At 47.1% G+C, this 20,604-nt stretch overlaps 1 protein-coding gene across 1 annotated transcript in view; it reads left to right on the top strand.

Moving 5' to 3' along the window:
- Positions 1 to 20,604, top strand: part of SK (small conductance calcium-activated potassium channel) — a 499,813-nt gene that overhangs the window by 404,924 nt on the left and 74,285 nt on the right. Inside the window, exon 6 of the mRNA XM_055062880.2 lies at positions 6,480 to 6,901. Within this exon, the coding sequence (XP_054918855.1) occupies positions 6,480 to 6,901 (422 nt within the window). The remainder of the gene's footprint in view (positions 1 to 6,479; positions 6,902 to 20,604) is intronic.

Below are 20,604 nucleotides of genomic sequence, written 5' to 3'. Positions count from 1 at the left end.
CCTATCCTCACGCGCGTTTCGTGCATACAGCCTCTTCTTCTTTTCACACGTACGCCTGGGAAATAAATATGGAAAGTCAATCGCGATCGTCATCGGAAATGTCTAAAGAAGAGATTAGTCGTGCTAAGCGCAGCGAACGACAACGAGCTTGGCGCCAAGGGCAGCGCGAGTCGACCGACGAGGAAGATTTTGGCCAAGCGGTTGCGATTGGAGAACGACAGACTGCACAAGCGTGGCAAGCACGGTATCGAAACGGATGAACAGCGACAAGCACGACTAGCGGTGAACGTTGCACACCGGCATCGCAAGGCCGAGGAACGTCTGTATATCGCAACGGCCGCGACGACCACCTTCAAGCGGGACGTGATCGACCACCCGTTTGGCTTTGCACGTTCTGTGTGCGACAGAATGTGGCACAAGAAGGACTGCGTCACGGCCCCCATGTATGCGTGACCTTGGCTTTGTCCGTTCCCAACGTTGAAGAATTCTCTTCGTTTAACGTGTACAGGACGTGTAAGTCATTGCTCGGCCAAACTGAAGTGCATTTGTATGCTGTGAGCAATGGGTATAAATATTTGCCCGAGCCTGCCCTCCTCCCTCCTCTCAACCGTATAGCGGAGCGCATCATTTACCCTCGCGTACTATTCAAGGAAGTGCAAAGGCTGCTCTGTAACACTGGCCAGTACGGCGTGTTATTGCCAAACCGTATTTGTGCACATCTGCAACCCTCCCCCTCCTGTGCCCACCGAGTAACCCTGTATGCGTTATGCGACCTAGTGTGCATGAGTATGCATATCATGCGTACAATAAAACGGCAGTTGAACAGCGACGTCGCGTCGGCGGACGATTTAATTAGCAACCAGTCAAGCAACGGCCTAGCAATGGATAACTTGGTGCAAGAAATTTGCTAATGTGGTCCAAGAAAATCTCCTTTCGCCCGATATTCCGTGGTTGGCACAGCCAGATCGTCTGTATTCTTTTCTTTTTCTCATTCCTGGCGATAGCCCCGACGGTCACTGGCGGCAGCGGCGGCGGACAACATCGCCAATCGAAATGACCGTTGGTATGAGCCCATTACAGCTTACGCCGTAAAAACAAGGAAAGCAGGACCTTCGCGACAGCTTGTCGAGAATGGCAATTGCATGAGAGTGGTTTGGTGCGCGCGGGCCCATTTCTGCTGATATTTCCTCCGCTCTACAGCTCCGCGCTGTAGCAGTTCCGTCCGTTAAATTTTTCGCCACCCTGTTCTTTTCTGCTATAACACGGTTAGGTAGAGCGATCGTGTAATCCTCCGTTATTCCATTGTCGTAAATTTAACAGCGACTAAGATGTAAAAAAAATAGACATGGAAAAATAATGGCAGAAAATAATGATAGAAAGATACGTTGTGGCGGTCCCCGCCCACGTGCGCCCTTCTTATACGTGGGTACAGCGTTTCAAATTCGGAGCCCCTACGCCCTCCTCGACAAAGCGGATCCCACGCAAGGGCGATTCTTAACAAAAAAGAGATGGCCCGTTGTTATAGCAAACGAGATTACGGCGAATACATTGAACAATGCCAAACTCTCCCCTTGCGAACGAAGTTCTGTGCGAAGACCGATAAGCCGGCGGCAGCTGCGTGTGTCCGCAACGCTGCATGCTTTTGGGGGACTCGTAGAAACCGAGTGCTCGGGCAATGATCCGCTGTGTCGCTCCTTCAATCTTCCATTCTTCGAGAACCTTTCGCTTCAGCGGAATGTGAATGGGGAGACGTGCGCCTTGCTATTATTGCGCTCTTGTTCTACCGGGGCTGCTCGTACATTCACCCAAAGTACGCCATTCTGTAGGAAATGCGTTGACACGGCGTGCACAAAAAAAATATACACTCGCCTCGATCAGGTAACCATACAAACGTCTTTTTAATGGATCCGCCCTTATAGATGCCGAGTTCCTACACTAGAGCGAGGACTTGATGTAGCGCATTTCTTGCTCCTTCGGTTTCAGTTTCAATTTATTGCTCTTTCAATGGACACCCCCTATAGTGGTCCTTACGGTAATAAAGTGAAGTCCACACGTTACAAAGAATATACAGGCAAAGGGTCCCAGAGTCAAGGAATGCAACGGGATTGACTCGAAGAAAAATTCTTTGAGTCGTTCTTCTCCCTCGTTCCCTCTTTCCGTTCTACCTTTCCCGAACACCCCCCCCCCCCCCCCACGAGCGTAGGGTAGCTAACCGGACGCTGGTCCCGGGGACCCCTCCCTGCCTTTCCAATCTTGGCCTCCTCTCTTCTTTAATTTCGGTACTTGTCTTCTCGGTTTGCTGCCCGCTTTGTTTAGCAGGCTGCGTCTCCCAACAGCTTTAGTCGTTTATTATTTTCCTTTCCCTCCTTTCTTTTTAAATTCTTTTTCTCGTTCCGTCGCCCTTTTACCGCAAATGAATTTCGTTCTTTCCGCGAGTAAGTTCCGGTGAAATTTATTCGCGCGAATCGACGCTCGAAAGCGCACGTTCACGCGAGTGAACGGGCGCTTTCTCTTTACGAATCCTAGTTAAGTAAGGTCAGCATGCAATTACTCCATCCTTATCTTTCACGTTTGTGATCTTCGTTATTATGCACGTAAAAAAAAAAACAATTTCTAATCGCGCGTTGTCCTACTCGTGTGTACGACACACTTCAGAAACTGAAGCAACAAAACTACACGCAAAAGTTATTAGCGTTCTCAATATATCATTTAGCTGCGTAATTATGTGGCGCGCTTCTGTGGCCAGCGAGAAATTTTTACCCGATTAAAAACTCGCCGATCTTTGCTTTCTTACGTGCTGTGTCTACTGCGAACGCTTGCGAGACGAAGAAGAAAAAGAAAGCTGGGTGGGTGAGGCTCGAGAAAATGTTTTCATCTGCCTAATGATTTCGTAAATCGCATCACTGTAGCATCCGAACAATCGTACGACAGACAGGGAACAAAGAATGCGTAACGCTAATTGTTGTTCCTATATCATCTTGTTTCACTTTCGTGTCTTCATTCTCCTTTTTGATATCATGTCTCGCTCGTTGGAGCGTGATATGTTGCATTCCCACTTCCGGCGCGCCGTCTCTCCTCGCGTAAGCGGTTCGAATGCGCCAGTAGCCGGGCGAGAACAAAAGCTGCTTTGAATTCAGCGACAGCTCTTTGATTGCTCGTGAACGCTGCTTTCTTTTCGTAATTTTTCTTTCTTTTTTTCGAAAGATGCATAGCTCGATGCGTGCGCGGCGATATCAGCTCGAAAGAATGTCCGCCTGCGGAAGAAACGCACTCTCGAAGATCTAGACGCACTCGGAATACGAAGAAAAAATGGAAAGAATACCACTTCAAAAAAAAACATAATAATAAATGTCCGAGAAGCGCAATTCTTCAAGCTTCTGCGCTAAACCGGAAGAAGAGCCTTGCCGGCCTGAAACTCGCTTCCTGGTTTCATATCTTGCAGCCGGGTGGCGAAGAATCGAAAAAAAGTGTTCCCTTGAGAGGTTGGCCTGTTTTGCCTACTGGGAAACGTGCGCCAGCATGTATACGCACACTCTGCCATTCCGGGCCTTTCTTTGCACAGTGGCCATGTTCACTGTTAAGGAGATGTCTTCGCATAGTTTGCATATCTTTAACAATAACATTCACGTGCACAGTGTAATAGTCGGTACGCAGTGAAGGCGGAACTCTAATTCTGCAGGACCTAATACAAAAGGAACAGTTCGGGACCTAGTCAAGTGTTAACTTTGGGTGCTGGTCACTTTGTTGTGACCGAAACAAGAGAAACGGGATCGCAGGAAGGCTGGAACTTGAATTATGGGGTTAATTATGGACAATAAGCCCCAAGAGCCACTCATGTAATTTTTTTCACTAAGAGAAAAACCTCCACGCATTCACTTAACTTCGAATCTATCCGGGGAACCATAAGCCTTACCCGACAACAGATTGCTCAAGTGAGGCAACTATATACTAACTAGAGTCGGTGAACTAGGCAAGCCTTAACCTGGAGCAAACGAGTTTTCAGCAGAATTGTGCAGAGAAGCTGAGCTTTTCAATGACATGAAATGGCCGGGTAACGTTCTGAAGTGATTCTTGTTATAACAAACAATGGTTTAACAGCGGTACATGCAGCCTCAGCCCTGTTGGTTTCGACTGCAGGCCTCGTTTTCGCCTTCTCCAAACGTTGGCTTCCTGCTGAGGCTGCTTTTCTTCGTCCACTGTTTACGTTAACTGGAAGCACTTCGGAACATTCACTGACACTTTCATGTCTATGAAGAGCTCAGTCGCTCTGCACAATCTGAAATCTGCAGCCCGCCGACTATGCATGGCTAGCGATGGACACTAAGCCCCAAGAGCTACTCATGTAGGTTTTTTCACTAAGAGAAAAGCCTCCAGGCATTCACTTAATTTCGAATGAAAGTGCAAATGATAAATATCGTGTCTATCCGGGTAACCAAAAGCCTTTCCCAACATCAGATTACTCAAGTGAGGCAGCTATATAATAACGGTCTCGTAAGGCTTCTGAGAAAGGTTTCTTTTTTCTTCTCTTTTTTCTTTTTCTTTCTGTTTTGGTTCTTGTTTATCCTTGCCAGAAGTCTGACCCTGCGTTGTGTTTCGAGCTAGCGCAGGTACTTTGTCTTCGGTTAATGAGTTCATTAGAGGCAGCGTGCGCTCGACGAAGCCGTTTTTGTTTCAGTTTGCCGGGCGTGCGGAGCGTGTCATAAAACAAAGAAAAAGAAATGTACAAACAAAGAAAAGAAAAGAAAGAAAACGACGCGTGTGACGTAACGTCAACTTATTGGTAGATTTAGTAATGTTGACCGAGGCCGTAATCACTCTTGCGCAAAAGATAACGACCCGACAGACGCAAGCAAGGATGGCGAAAATGGTGTTCTGGTATATGGCCACAGCGGCGAGGAGCAACGTGTGTAGCGATGAGTATTATACGGAAAACATCGACAAGAAATCAGCCGAACATGCGTAATTTAGGTTTAATTTGGAACTTGAAGCGCCAAACTGGCCAGCATGATTTAAAATTAGATCATATTGAGCTATCTATGATAATGGCATGATTATTTTTTTTTTCAGCTACGTAGCTTTCTCCCAGAGCAGCCCCTATGGGTTTCTTTCGCAGCTTTGCGGTGCCTCTCTGGGCGTTGAGAATTCTTTCTTTTCGGGATACTTCCGTCTACATGCGAATATCCACCGAACCGATTTGCAGTAATAAGCCTAACACGCAATGAGCGATTTAGTTTCTCTCGCAATTTTTTTCTTTTCCTTTTTTTCTTATTATTGCTTTATATATATTTTAGGGCAAGGATGGAGCAGTTTGTGAACGGCGTCTCTTGACATCCTCGACAAACTGCAGAGTTAAATTCCAGTATTCACGTCAATTCCGAAAGAAAGCTTTTCCATAGGGTTTCTTTTGCTCCGAGAAATTCCTCTGCTGACAGCGCACATAGGTGCGTAAGTTACTGACGCCTCCCTCTACAACCTACCGGAGCCATCGCTTTGTTTTTGTCACTCATGTCCTAGAACATCAAGGCAGTCATGTGCTGAAATTTCGCACATTACCCCTTCGGTTATCCGTAGAACTTCACCGCAGCCCACCAGCGTAACTTAATGCGCAGCATTAAACAAAAATTCCATTTCGAAAGGGCGCCTGAGTTTCATCGAGTTTCAGTTAGCAACGTAATCTCTTCTAAGAGCAAGCGTGTTTACGGTACTTAATACGTTCGCGACGCTGTAGCAGAATTTCGGTCAGGATTAAGACTCTTGCTATAACGCAGCAGGAAAGTTAGGATTAAAGTGCCGTTAACAAGCGTGTTATTATGCTGGAAGGGCGCACCCTCTCGAAGTCGTTAACTGAAAGTTGTTGAAATCAGGACGGCCTTTGGAAATGTCATTTTAAAAAATGCTGCCCGTTGTGTTACGGCGATGCATTGTGGTGAAGTTCAACAGTCCCCCATTACGGCGTGCTCCATGATTAGTTCATGATTCTAGAACGTAAAACCCTCTAGTTCTCTTTTTTTTTTTTCATTTAATCACTTCGTTTGAGTCCCTAGCGTGTAAATCAAAACATGTCTTATCTTTCATGGTTATAACTTCGTATGTGCCCGAGTGAATACGTTGTCTTAGCGAAGTATATCGTACAGTCTACGGATCATGAAAATGGGGAGAGACAGGCGGGGTCTCTAAACGAGATGATGATGATGATGATGATGATGATGATGATGATGATGATGATGATGATGATGATGATGGTGGTGGTGGTGGTGGCGGTGGTGGCAGTGGTGGTGGTGGTGGTGGTGGTTGTGGTGGTGGTTGTGGTGGTGATTTTTTTTTTTTTCAATCATGTATAGCCCCACCAGTTTGGTGTTCTTTTTTTGGTCAAAGTGTCTCTCTCTCTCCTTCTCTCTCTCTCTTCTCCGTGTCTCGTAGTAGTAGTACAACACGCTCGTGTCCCTCAATCTCCCTCTTTTCCGTGCCTGCCTGCGCAGCTGTTCATGATCGACAACTGCGCGGACGACTGGCGCATCGCCATGACCCCGCGCCGGGTGGCGCAGATCCTGGCCGAGCTGTGCGTGTGCGCCGTGCACCCGGTGCCGGGCGACCAGCGCTTCACGTGGACCACCAAGCTGGCCAACCACGGGAACCGCGTGCGCTCGCGCGACGTGCCCGTGGACGTGACGCTGTCGCTACCCATGTTCCTGCGGCTGTACCTCATCTGCCGCGTCATGCTGCTCCACTCGAAGCTCTTCACGGACGCCTCGTCGCGCTCCATCGGTGCGCTCAACCGCATCAACTTCAACACGCGCTTCGTGCTCAAGACCCTGATGACCATCTGCCCCGGCACGGTGCTCCTCGTCTTCATGGTCTCCCTCTGGATCATCGCCTCCTGGACGCTCAGGCTATGCGAAAGGCCAGTTCCTCTCGCCTTATTGTTTGTTATTGTACTTGTTACCACGACAGTCCGGTAGTACGAACGCTTCGCAAAGTTCTACCCGCAGAAGAAAGGGAAAAAGGACGCTAGGAGACATACACAGTTTCGTAAACGAGTGAAAGTGCACGAAAGAGTTTGAAAACACGCACATAAGGTCAGTTCATACCTTCACAAGATACACAAAAACACATAACCACGCCAGACGTGAGCGGCACACGTGTAACTTACTATACAGCCTCTGGTGTTCAAAGAAACTGTACTACACTGTAATACACTCATTAAGAACTTAATAAGTTGTTTTTGTTTATTTAAAATGTTTCAACAGCACTAAGTGTCTTTCTTTTTCTAGCTCTATGTTCGCCATGGTCCAAATATTCCTTTCTTTTTTTGCAGAGTGAAAGATCTGCTGTCTAAAAACATTAAATCGGCCTGTAGTCTTTGCGTCGCGCTATCGTGTCGCGGGCAGTACTTAGTCTGCGCTCTGCGGGCGCTGGGCACTGGCCACGGTCCGTTTATGGTGCTCCATCCGAGAGCAATACGTGAACACCCAGACGCAACTAAATCTACGGCTGTGTATAAGACTGTCAGGGGACTAGCTCAGGATTCCCTGAAGGGGGCACGCTAGGACTTGCTGAAACTTGCACGTTGCTGGAAGCATGGTCCGCCCGAAGCGTAACGTTTCGGAGCACGGTATTGCCGGAAAAGACTGAATCGTCCTCTCAACATTGGCGCATACAGCTCGAAATTGAAAGCCGAATCGCGCACTTAAGCGCAGACAGCGTAAGTCGAGAGACGTGTATACGATGTCGGAAAATATATATGTTTGTACAGCAGCCACGCACCGTAAACATGTCATTATCAGTAGCATGTCTCGTAATGCGTTTGCTGGCCGGTTACAGCTATAGCTATATATACAATTACAGCTATAGCTTCCCCTATACATACTTGCAACCTTTGTCGCAAGCTTAGAAGTCAAAGCGTTAGGGAAAAAGAGGCGTAGCCATCTCTGTCTCACTTTAGAATCTTTGAAACCCAAGAAAGTGAAGCGTGCTATTCATTTGAATCTCCTGAGCTTCCGAACGCGTTATGTTCCGCAAGAGTCCCGGCACGCGGTCTGACGGCAGCGCCGGTGGCGCGCTCAGTGGCTTGGGGACTTTTGATGAAGACTCAACGTTTGTGCACGACCAGTACTGCTTTGTAAAGCAGTGGTTAACCTCAGCGACGTCACTTTCAGTGTTCCAATCAGTGTACGCTTATCTCAATTGGATTACAGCAACGGAAGCGGCCACGACAAAGGTTAATTCCTGGATGGGTGTACTTACTGCGAACGCTTCTTTCACGCACGTTGGGTTGTCGGATGTTTTGAAGGCGCCGCAGAATAGAGCAGGGTTGCGCAACTTTTTTTGGAAATAATCAAATAGTAACACGCCGAGCATTACGCAATGCGGGTTAGAAATTGTAGGTTTGCCAAAACTTTTCGTTTCAGTATGCTGATCTCGTCTTTCTGGACTCGAGCTTCGCTGTTTTCACTGATAAACACGCGCAAAAAAATTGTGTTTGTATACTTCGCGCACGCTCCTCAGTTGCGCGGCCAAGCGCACATGGCTCGTCTGTTCATAATCCGTGCAGTACTCAAAATGCAGTTTCATCACACCGTCTTTCGAGCTACCCGTTCGTGTTACACCACGCTCAACTTCCGCCTTATGCTACGCGACGAACGCAGGTCTGAACGTCAAAGGGTATAACGCGAAAGCTCACACGGAAAAGGTAGCTGCCTGAAGGCCCCATTACAAAAAAAGATCCTCATAAGCTCAGCGCTCCCAAACGTGACCCAGACGTCGCACTTACATCCCGTGAAGGGGGCTTATATAAAACTCGAACAACAGTGTCTGCGCGCTTTCGTAAGCGCTACGTTGCGTTCGGTTCAGAAAATGCTTTAAAGGGGAGGATTTATAAATGGATATTCCGGGAAGTTCCAGACGCATTAAGAGATAACCGTGAAAGAAAAGAGCGCCGAGGCTGAATCCTCGTGCATCCTAATGTCAACTTCCATCCTTATACTTTTTTTTTCACTTCGGTTTGTAGACGCGGACAAGCTCACTCTCTTCCTCGACGCTTGTTCCCCTATAAAAGAAGCAATGCAACACGACGGTGCAAGCTATAAGGAAACACTTTGGCGTGGCTGTCTCTGGCGCTAAGCGTTCAGAGCGATAACTCGATCTGCGAACTTATGTTTCAGTTTGCGCCGAAGTTTCTGTTACCGCGTGTATCTTTGATATCTTAAACCCATGTCAATAATTCCAGTGACAACAGTCTGCTGCGGCTTTCAAGAAAGTTTGTCACTGCTGATTCTCTCCTTCGGCGACACCAAAATACGCGCTTCAAGGCGCAGATGCGCTTATAAAATATTGCGAAGGTCTGAAGACCAGAATAGCGGGGACACGACTGCAAACACACTTAAAATATGTTATATTTCTTTTTGCGTTTTGTTTTTCTTTTTTACTGTGTGTGTGTGTGTACTGATGGTGAGTTAGAGAGAGACATGGACCATCAGTTTTTCATTTTTGTTATCGTAGCGCTTGATGAACATTACACTCCTGGCGCGATCAAGAGGGGGGGGGGGGGGAATCCTGTTTTGCATTTATTGTCGTTTGAATCACCAAGATACTCTCCGTACGGCGTAGGTCTGGAGATAAAGAAAAGACTGGGCTGGCGTTGTGTTACCATTTCCGAAGTACAGCGTTGACGAGACACGTTTAAACAGAGTATACCATCGCATCGGGGTTCGGGCCAAACTAGTACGTCTCTTAGACAGCAGGGGCTAATGTTTCTTCCGAGGCTGTTCTCGGCAAAGAGCCGCATAAGGAAACTACAGTGTCGATACAGTCGTGTAATGGGCGTGCACGGCTGCGTGACGGCTCAGTCTTAAGTATTAAGTCCATCAAACACTACACATGCGACAGGCCCCATAGCGTCTTCATTTGCTCTCTTTTTTTTTTTTTTTTCGGGCAGACGCGTACGGTATAGCAGCGGATCCATTTCCTGTCAACGAATGTACGTACAGCCTCTTCGTATCTTCGCAGCATGATTGAGCACAACGGTTGGTAGGGGGCGCTGCTTGGGCTTCTGCGGGCGCTTCCGGCTCTTTCAGCTTGCAGCCGCGTGGCAAAGAAATAAGTGGCAGTAAGTTTGGACCCGATCCCAGTGAGCGAAGAGGCGCGGCAATAAGGGCATTAGGAGACGAACACCGAGAAACGCGTTCGAGGGACCGAGACGCCCTTTTTCGCGGACACGGTACGCCGAGCGGCGACAAGGCAGCGCAGAGTTGAGGTGAAAGAAATGTCTCTTTTGGGGTGGAGCAAGCGAGCAGCCTCAGAACTATGTGATTTTTTGTGTATATATATACGAGTAACTCTCTTTCGCTATCCTGGCGTCATTAAAATGTCGCAGTGTTGCGGAAGCTAGCTAAAGCGCTGGCGTCAGCCCAACCGTGGGCAGGACTCGCAGAACCCTTCGTGCGTAAGGAGGGTCTGTGAAAGTTTTGTGCAGTGAGGGTAATAATCTGGGCTATAGTTGCTTTTTGTTTAAATGCACGCTTCCTAGTTTAAAGTCTAGCGTTCGTACTTTAACTTGTGTCTAAGCACTTCATTATTTTTTTTTTGTGCTAGAACATGTGCAAACTGTGCATGGATCATTGGTTAACATAGACAACCGGGCCTCTGATACTTCGTAATGCGTTCGGATCAACTGACCGGTTATGATTAGGCAGGAGTACGATAACCATCTCGTTACAAGAGGCGAGCCTATCCCTTTGAGAAGGTCGGACGAGGTTCAATAGAAGCCGAATACATCCCACGGAGTTAGTAAAGAACTTTTGAGTCTGTAGCACTGTCCGTTCGCGTTTCTCTACCCTCTCTCACTCTCTCTCTCCTTTCTCTTCTTCTTCTCCCTTCCCCCAGCCCAGGGTAGCTAACCGGACTCTTGACTGGTTAAAATCCCTGTCTTCCTCATATCCATCTCTTTCTCTCTCTTACACTCTATGTTCTCATTTGTAATCGCAGATAATAAACGTATATTATTATTATTATTATTATTATTATTATTATTATTATTATTATTATTATTATTATTATTATTATTATTATTATTATTATTATTGATGACTCAAGGACCGTTCTTACACTTAAACTGCGCTATGCATTCCGCGCCTTAGTTGGATGACCCCTGTCGTGGCTTCCACGGCACTGCACCTTTTTAGTCGCACAGAGTGCGCACAGACTGCCCGGGACATCGGAAGGAAGACGCAGACAGAAGCCTGTTATAACGTAGAGCTTCGGAAACACCCCGAAAGAAAGGACGAAAGAAACAGCGCCCGACAGAGAAGCTGTCTGTGGCCGCGTTTGCTCCTATCTAAAGAGTCTCTCTTATATAAAGCGCATTTCGGGGCGTCTGTCGCCCATCGGAGGCTTCGCCGATGGAGTCCGCGAGCATATACAAAGAGCATCCCTACAGCTGCAGAGCCGCCCTAGCCCGAGCGCACTTCGGGCGGTGGAAGAAAGCTTCTGTGTTCGCAGGCCGCGTCCGTTTCCTCTGGCCACGCACGCCTGGACACGCTTGAACCTGTAAAGATGTCGTACCGCGACCCCTTCCCCCTCACCCAAACTCCTCCCCACTCTCTCCTCCCTCTCTTCCTCTCTCAATCTTGTGTGCCGCTGTTTGGCGCACCGGTGGTGCCTGTTTTGCTCGATTCGTACACAACGGACCAGCCCGGCCGCAACGCGCGCGCCTCTCGCCGGAGTTCCGTTGCAGAGCTCGCGAAGCGGGTCTCCTGCGACGGGTCTCATCAACGAAACGACTGTTCTCTCTCTCTCTCTCTCTCTCTCTCTCTCTCTCTGTATTTAGGTGGCCCCCTACTTTATATCCGGCTGCTAAAAAGCGGTGAAGGTCACCGTGGCCATTTGTCGTGCGCGCTCTCCCTTTGTGCGGAGAGTTTCCGAGAATGATGCGGTGTACCGGAGTGGACGACGCCTCCTGGGATGTGCACTACACTTTCCATTGTTCCGGATGAGATCGCAGTGTTACCACCTTGATTCGCCAGGTAGCCGTACCTGTAGCGGCGTCGCCCAGCGAGTTTTCTTTCGCGTCTCTGATGTGGTTCCTGCGCCATGTATTGTTTGTGTTCAAAATTATGCTTACGCTTGCTGATGGCCGAACACCAACAGGAGCAGGAGCCTTTGTCAGGCCTGGTAGGTATTTTACTATTGCTCGCGTTTCCGTAACAGAAACGAATAAACTTCACCACTGGCAGATACAGCTTGCGTGTACTGACCGATGCTTGCAGGACAAATCTTTGTGCTCTACAGGCTATTCCAGCGCGGGTTTGAATAGCCAAGACGAACTCTGAGAGTTAGTCTAGGTTTGCCTGAATGCGCGTCAACAGCGGCAAATATTGTAACCACCCGGACCGACCAATCCAAACGCACATCTTGGTGGAAGTGCTGAATTGCACATTAGGCACTTTGTTCGAGCCCATTCCCAACAACTTCTTGTAACGCCACCTTCAGAAAAGCGTCGTTTTGCAGTAAGATCTCTAATTATTACACCAGCCTTTCATCAGGCTTCACCCTGAAACTAAGCCATCAATTCCTCCTTGATGTTTCGTTCAACGTGATGTGCACCTCAGCGTGTCACAAACAAACACACACACAAAAAAAAATATGAGCTACCTCTTGCTTTTAAACAACTATCGCTTTTCCTTTTGCCCGAGGTATACGCCATCCACGCACATATGTATACCGACGGCTCAGCAACTCTCACGTCTTGCTTAACTCTCCACTGTTTGTACGGAGCCGTGGTTTTCTCGGCGAGAGCCACCACTGTCAGTTTCAAGACGAGTCACCCGAAAACACCGGCGGCTGCAGGACTTGAGTATTTCCGGGCTGCATTGCATCTCTGCAGCCAAGAACAACCTCGAATATGGTTGACATTCAGTGTTTTAGAGGCAGCACTGCAACATTTGCTATCAGCCTGGCGGCGCGGACCACGAACAACGGGTATTTCATATTAGAAAACCTACCCGTACCTTTGCCAAGAAAGAGCATGCGCCCTGTGACATTTCAGTGGCTCCTAACGCACTGTGGCATCATAGGTAACGAGCACGCCGATAACGCTGTTTGGTCAGCTCTTAAAGGCAACAAAAAGAAGTCGATGCCGTTATCAAGTCATACGGTTCACATCCCTATCAGACGTTGCTAGAAAACTTCGATTGCTCGCGCGAGGTATCACTTTCTCCGTGTGACACCGCCACGTTTTCAAAACAACTGGCTGCAACACCTTCGCATTCCAGCTGGACTCTGCCAACGTGAGGCCACCCTGCTTTGTCGGCTATGATAAGTTGTGGCTTTTACAAAATCTTTCGCGCTTCGCATCGCACTGGTCGACCATGCCTCGTGTGATGGCTGTTTCCGCGAAGTGAGCCCTCGACACGTTCTGCGTGGCTGTCCTCGCTACAGTGAAGAGAGACACTCGTTCGCAATTACGCTAGCTCGCTTTGATGAAAAACCATTTTCAAGGCAAGCCATTTTGGAATGCCGGCCTCATAAGCCATCGTAGTTGTGGCTGTGGCCTGAAATGATGTTCGTTGTGCTGCGCGTGATCCTGTGCTGTTATAGCCTGCGGTGATGGTGACCGGCTGTTATTGTGCGTCGGTGCTCCCTGTCTCTCTTTCTCTGCTTTCTCATCTTTCTTCCTCCCCCTCTCTCATTCCCCAGGGTAGAGTAGCAAACTAGATTTTTTGTTCTGGTTAACCTCTCTTATTCCTTTTTTCTGACGCTCTCTTTCTCTCTCTCAAAGTTAGTGTTTTGTATCAGTGCATGCTTATCGCTTGCCTCGTAGTGCTTCCGGCAGATGCAAAACAACGTGGTCAAGTTACTTCGGTTGAAGCCGTATTAGGCGTAAATTTTCTGTCGACCTCTTATGTTCTTCGTCTTGTTTTATCACTCGAGCTGCGCCACATACAAAAGGCCCTCGCAGCAATTTTTAATCGAGCGAAGCCACCACGTAAGCAGTGACCAGATTGAACAAACTGGTTGACTCCGATGCTGAGGACACCAAAGTGCGCGGCTCTGAAAAAAGAAAAAGAAAGAAAAGAAAGAAAGAGCAAAATCTAGCAATGGCAGATTTCTGAAACACGTGCTGGTTGAACTCTTGACGGGGACAGTTCGGACACGCCGAAAATGGAACAGCACTCCACTGCTCCGTAGATGACGTCGCGTGGGAACAAATGCCACATGAAGTCGCAGAAATGCCGTCCACGCGCGATACTGAACGGCAACCCAAGAGAAAAGAAATTCCTCTTGCCCCAGAGTATACACGCCGTCAGGTAGCGCTCGCATCTAAACGTTTAAGGGGCTTTACTCGCATCAGAACAGTCGCGCCATCTCTCGTCGTACTGCGTAGCTAACGACACCGGCTCCATTAAGGCTCCATCTCAATCCCCTCCGTCAACTTACGGCGCAGTTCTACGGAGTGGTTTTAGCGCCCTCCGCGGCATGTACTATGCGGGGAAGCTAGGAGGCTTGACAGCCATGCAGGGAAACCAACGTCACACCGTAACGTGGCTGTCGAGGACGTGTACTACATTGGGACATACTTACTGTACGTGACAATGAAGCGCCACTGCTGTAGCATAAGAGGGAGATGCGTTGGAAACATGGGGCCCACATTTAAGGCCCGGTGCCAAGCGGCGAATCCGAATGCCAAGGAAATAGGACGCGGGGTCACGCGCCAGACGTTTATCGCCGTGCAATGGACGAAAAACAAATCGCAGAGCAAGCAGACCAAACAGAATTTATTGCACGCTTGCAGAGCTTCAAAACAGCCTGTGACACTTAAAAGAAAGTCATGCAGATCCAAGGCAAGTTGGAATCTGCGGGGAGCGGAGCTATCGGGAAGGCGGTTAATCAAATGGTATACAACTAGGTACAATGCGTAGAATTCTCCTTGTTTTTATTTCGTCTAATGCGTAATCTCATTTAGTGTTTATGCAGCGGCCAGGCCACAACTTTAATGTCATACAATGTTTTTTTATGCACCACACCGTTTGCAAGCTATGACAAAATGTAAACATCAGTTCTTGCCGTCGCACACTGTGAGACGTCGACGCACTAATGGTTATGAGGACCAACGCGATGTTTCATACTTGTCGCGTTAGAATGTCGTCCAGAGCTATATGCAGAGAAAAGAACGATGTATATGTAATGTAATCCTGGTGTCAAAGTACAAGCATGTAAATACATTTGAGGTTTCTACATATCTGTGTCTCAGTGAAACATACAAATGCTGAAAGATTGGCCGGGAATGGGACTCCGAAACCCAAACTCATTTGTACTAGAGGTGGGAGAATACTCAACGTTTCGAATACGGTCGAATATTACACACTAACTGTTCGAATTCGCATTCAACAATGAACTATTCGTTACTTTTGAATATTGAAACTAACCAAGTCTATCCCAACAACCCACTGCTAAAGTCGGGTCGCTGTGAAACTATCAGAACTGAAACAAAGACAAAAGTTCTTAAAGCAATTCGGAAAGAAAATGGGTAACACACAAGCTGTGTTTTAGGTTTCGCGGTGGAAGCCTAAATGCAAACCTGTGATTTTTGCTTGTAGCCTGCAATTTAATGTTTCTTGCAGGCTAGTCATGTAGCAGTATTATGTTTTACGCTGGAACCAGTGATGTTTGTTTCTTGCAACGTGCCCTTTTATATGTGCCTGTGGCACAAAAGTACTCAGCATCTTTTTTTTTTTTTTACAACTTCTGATCTGCATTTATTTAACAACTGCTTATTTAGCGTTTTTCCAAAGCTAGTCATACAGCAGCCATTCAGTCTTGAAAAGCTTGTTTGCAAGTAGAGCCTTCACGATATACTTTATGTACGCCGCGCCCTGTATACCTCTCTATATAGTGTGCGCGGTTTATTTGTACTCCGCTTTATCTCTCTCTCCGTTCTGCTCTCTTTCTCTTTTTATCCCCCCACTCCTTCCTCCCGTTCAGGGTAGCCAACCGGAACTACCTCCGGTTAACCTCCCTTCCTTTCTATGCATGTTTTCCTTCTCTCTCTCTCTCTCTTGTTTGCAAGCAGGCTCTGAAGGTGTTGGGAGACAATTCGTTGAGGTTTTTTTTTCTTTATTTTTTAGAATTAGTGATCTTGTGTTGAAGACGGATGTTAATTGTCCGTTACTGTAGGCTGTGTTTTTTTTTCTTGGCTCCTCATTTAACCGAAGTAAATATTCCTGTATAAATATGTGCGTCTCCGTTGGACTATTCGATGTTTCAATTCGCTTTTCGATACTTACTATTCGTATTTGATTCGTATTCAAAAAATGTGATATTCACTAAGCTCTACCCTGTACGCTTTCTTGCGTTCTTTTGCATGCCTGGCAGTAGTGCTCCCTAACCTTGAGACCCCTATTTCTAAGTCTCTTAAGTATTGGCTAGGCGTGCAAAAAAAGAAAGAAATCTCATTGGGACTACAAAAGAACGCAGAAGGCGCACACTAAAGTTTGTTTTTTAGCACACTAATCCGCTTCAGTACCCTATTTCTAAAACTCCCTAATAGGGAGTTTTAGGCCGTAAATAGACAAGAGAAATATTTATTTATTTATTTATTTATTTATTTATTTATTTATTTATTTATATATCGCGATATGAAAATGCTGGCGAGAAGTACCAAGGCAAGTATTACGCGCTGTAATAATGAAAATAAGTTACTCATCGCGTAAGCTTCAGTTCTTTCCTAACCGCACTTCGGGACGTGCGTCAGAGACAGAATAAATAAGAAAGCATACGAGAAAATCACCTCTTCTCAGCCTGGTGTATAAACAGCGTTCTTCTCTTCCGCGGCAATGAATCGCGTATATGGCACGACACGTGAAAGTAAAAACAAAACAAAAAATGAAATGTGCTCTGTATTCTTCTTCTTCTTCTTGTTCTTTACTAAGCCGTGGCTCATTCCGTGTTCGAAACTCTCTGGGCATAGAGAAAAAGAAGACCCCGCGTGATCACCGTGCTGACCTCAGGTCGAAATCTGTGGCTCAGAAGTGGCACTTATACATTATTCACATGCGGTATTATCTCTGAAAGTACTAAAACCACTCTAAACAGCGTACTTACAGACGTCGGAGTTTCTTTATGTACGTACACATCGGGCAGGGCGCCGACAGTGGAGTACAACGCTATATCGACGAAGCATTTAGGAACGGGAGCCGCGCAAACACTCCATCCGGGCTAACGAGACGGCAAACAACGCTCGCCCCGATTCAGAGTATCGGCGGAGGACCGTGGATGCGTGTTCCCTCCGTTCCAAGAGACAGAAGACGCCGCGGCCAACGCGAATGGGTCAGACGTTCGCTCTGAGACGCCGACGCACGTAGAACCCCTCTCATTTGGCCCGGTTTCCCCCGAACGAACGACAAATATCCTTCCGTCCACTCTTACGGGACCGCGAGAACTGAGCCAAGGAACAGAAAGAGCAACCAGGAAGACGAACGAGTGCTGCCTAGGAACGAACCAAACAAAGAGGAACCGAGCAGAACAAAGGCAAGAGCTAAGGATCTTATAGGAGGGAGGGAGGGAGGGAGGGAGGGAGGGAGGGAGGGAGAGTGGCTGTGCCAGAGAGGAGGTACGCTCTCACCCACCCTTCTCCACCTTGGTATCTTTCTTGTTAGCTCGCCTGTAGTTCTAGAGTGCTTGGACGTGCGTTTTCCACTTCTAGGGAATGGGAAGCGTGGAAGAGTGAGTGGAAGGGGTTGGGAGATGGGGAAACAAGCGGACGCAAAGAAGGAAGAAAAAAATTCACGTTTGGGAGGATGAGGGAATGGGGCCTACCCCAGTCTGTTCCCTTTGTTCCGCCTTTTGTCGGTATGGTTCTTTTGCTCCATATTTTCTTCTTCCTTTTTTTCTTGACGCCTTTGTTTCTAACAGTGTGTTCCCATTTTCGTGACAGTTTCTTTGCTAAGAAGAAAGGAGCGAACGAGCGTCGCAAATCCCGTAATGGGCTTCGGGTAAAAACTCTCTCTCCCTCGCGATCGCTGTGCGTTTTCTCTACCTTTCTTTCCCCCACGCTTCCCATTCCCGAGCCTGCCTTTTCCTTCACTCTGTACTTCTCTTTCTCTCTTGCCTTCTTTTTTTCTAAGTCGACGGTTCGCTGCCGCAAGACAGACGACAAAGAGTGAAAACGAGATTTTTTTTTTTTTTCGAAGCCCTATAGAGGTCTACATTACGGCGGTGGCGGAGGTGTCGTGTTGTGCGCCCGCATTGGCTTTCCCGCTTTTCTCAATGGACGAAGAAACAGGAACAATTAGTCACGTGTCTCCATTTTTCTTTTGCTCTTTCGTTGTTAGTTTCCTTCGTTTATATCGCTCTGGAACTTCCTCTGCGGGTGCGGCGCTTCGTTGAGACTGCCGCTGATTGTTGCGCAATTTAGAGCCATAGATCTTCCCATTTTCGCGGCGCGCCGTAAGCCTCCTCCTCACTGTGTGTCGCTGACGTGCTCTCTCGCTGGGTAAGCTCCTGGAACAAAGGCGTTCACAAGCAAACGATTTGCCCGTGAAGCTTTTGTGTCCCGAATACAGCTCGAAATGAAAGCGTTCTCGCGCAGGATACCAATTTATTCCGCGCTTTTAGTACTTCTGAGATTAAGTGCTAATCTATTACTGTAAGGGACGTCTTTCTTATATACGTTTCACGAGCATAATTCAGCGTGGCGCACGTTAGGTTGCACAGTGCCCGAGGCAGCAGGAACCTCATTATAGTTAACACGGTCGAAAAAAAAAAGAATTTGTATTATCTGTATTATGTCGTTTATGTACTATGGTATTTTATGCACACTGGAAGCGACACGTCCATTTATCATTATTTTTTTACTTTAGGATTTCCACTTATAGCTGGTTTAACCGGAGTAATTATTTTCGCACTACGAACGAATGTGTGCGATTCTTGATTTATTTAAAAAAAATAAAGTCTGATTAGCAAATATTGGTGACACACCTACGGTATATAATCAATTCTCGTTTTCTTGAAGAACGGTCTATGACATTGGCCATGCTGTAAAATAAAATTACACTGCTGCGCAGAATGTTTTCTGCTGTATCGAGACGTAATAATGGCGGAAGACGAATAAGATACAGTAGGTTTGTGGCACATTTAGTATCACTTGCCTGAGCTCTTCCATTTCAACTTTTGTCAGTATGTTTATCAAACTGTCGTTTATTCTGTTTTTATTGTATGGATTTAACCTACAAAAGAAAGTTCTGCGTTCTTTTCTTTCTGTGTTCGCTTTACGTGCTTTCTTGTATTATAATTTTAGATCCCTAAATAGCGTCGGATACAGGCCTAGTCAGTCTTGCATGTAGTGTATGCTGTATCTTGAAAAAGAGTAGTAAAATCTTCGCTGCCACCAGCACTCCCATGCTGCTAACTTAGTTTACTTTGTCACTTGTGGCTGAATGTCACGTTTCAATCAATCAATCAATCAATCAATCAATCAATCAATCAATCAATCAATCAATCAATCAATCAATCAATCAATCAATCAATCAATTAATTAATCAATTATTTTACAATGTATACACATTGTACACGTCGTTAAACGGCAAGTTATACTACGTCCACGGTGCATGTGAACGTGGCAGCATTGAATGTGCAAACCACCAAATTGAGCTCTATGGAAAAACATTTACCTTTGAAAATAAAGCTCACAAGTCCTAGCGCTACACTCGAGTGAATGTAGTGAGAGAGCGCTAAGGCCTCCTATCATTCGATTACGTATCGACGTCAGTTATTCCGACCATCTCTCCGTACAGACCAACTGGCGGTGGAGAGCATTGAGCAGTCTAGCGCAATCGCCGCCACTCCGTCTGTCACGTGTCTTCGTCACAGGAGAAAGCGAATGCAGGAAGCACGTGCGCGCGTATTCGCAGCACTGTACGCAACCCCGCAATCGTATATGCGTCGCAGCGTTGGCCAGTTCGATGATAAATGAACAGGCATTCGCAGATGCGACGCGTGCGCCATTCTCGCGAATGTGGACGGCACGATGGGCATCGTCGTGTGCCACGGCGTGACCAATATTCGCATCTCGGTGACGTGCTCTGCAATCCAGTCTTCGCCACTTAGATGACAGGCCGCTCGCTGAAGAAAAGACACTGCATGAGACGAGGGACGTTGGCCGGCTCACTGGTGCGCGCGCAATGCGACAAAAGCCCTAATGCGCTTGATGAAGGGTACTGGCATGTACGACACTCTATATATATATATATATATATATCTGTGACTGTCAGTGAACATTCCACTAGGAGTCCGTTCACACGACTGCACCATAATCATTTCTATCTTTTTTCTCTATTTCTTTTCTTTATCTTACCCCGTTCTCCTTTTCCCTGCGTTTCCGTGCTTCATCTCTCTCTCTTTCTCTCTATCTATCTCTGTACATCGCAGCATAGTTGTGAGAAACACGTCATTCAAAAGAAAAAAAAAAGAACGTCACCACACCTGTCCATAAGCAGAACCACTGTAAGGACAAATAATGTTTCATAGCTCCAGATGCGTACATGACACAGACCGCGAATTCAACGCAGTCATTGCAGTATACTCGTAAAATGCAGAGCGGCCGCAAGAGCG

The sequence above is a fragment of the Dermacentor andersoni genome, chromosome 3, assembly GCF_023375885.2.
Source record: "Dermacentor andersoni chromosome 3, qqDerAnde1_hic_scaffold, whole genome shotgun sequence".
Lineage (NCBI taxonomy): Eukaryota > Metazoa > Arthropoda > Arachnida > Ixodida > Ixodidae > Dermacentor > Dermacentor andersoni.
This window is presented reverse-complemented; position numbering and strand designations above follow the sequence as displayed.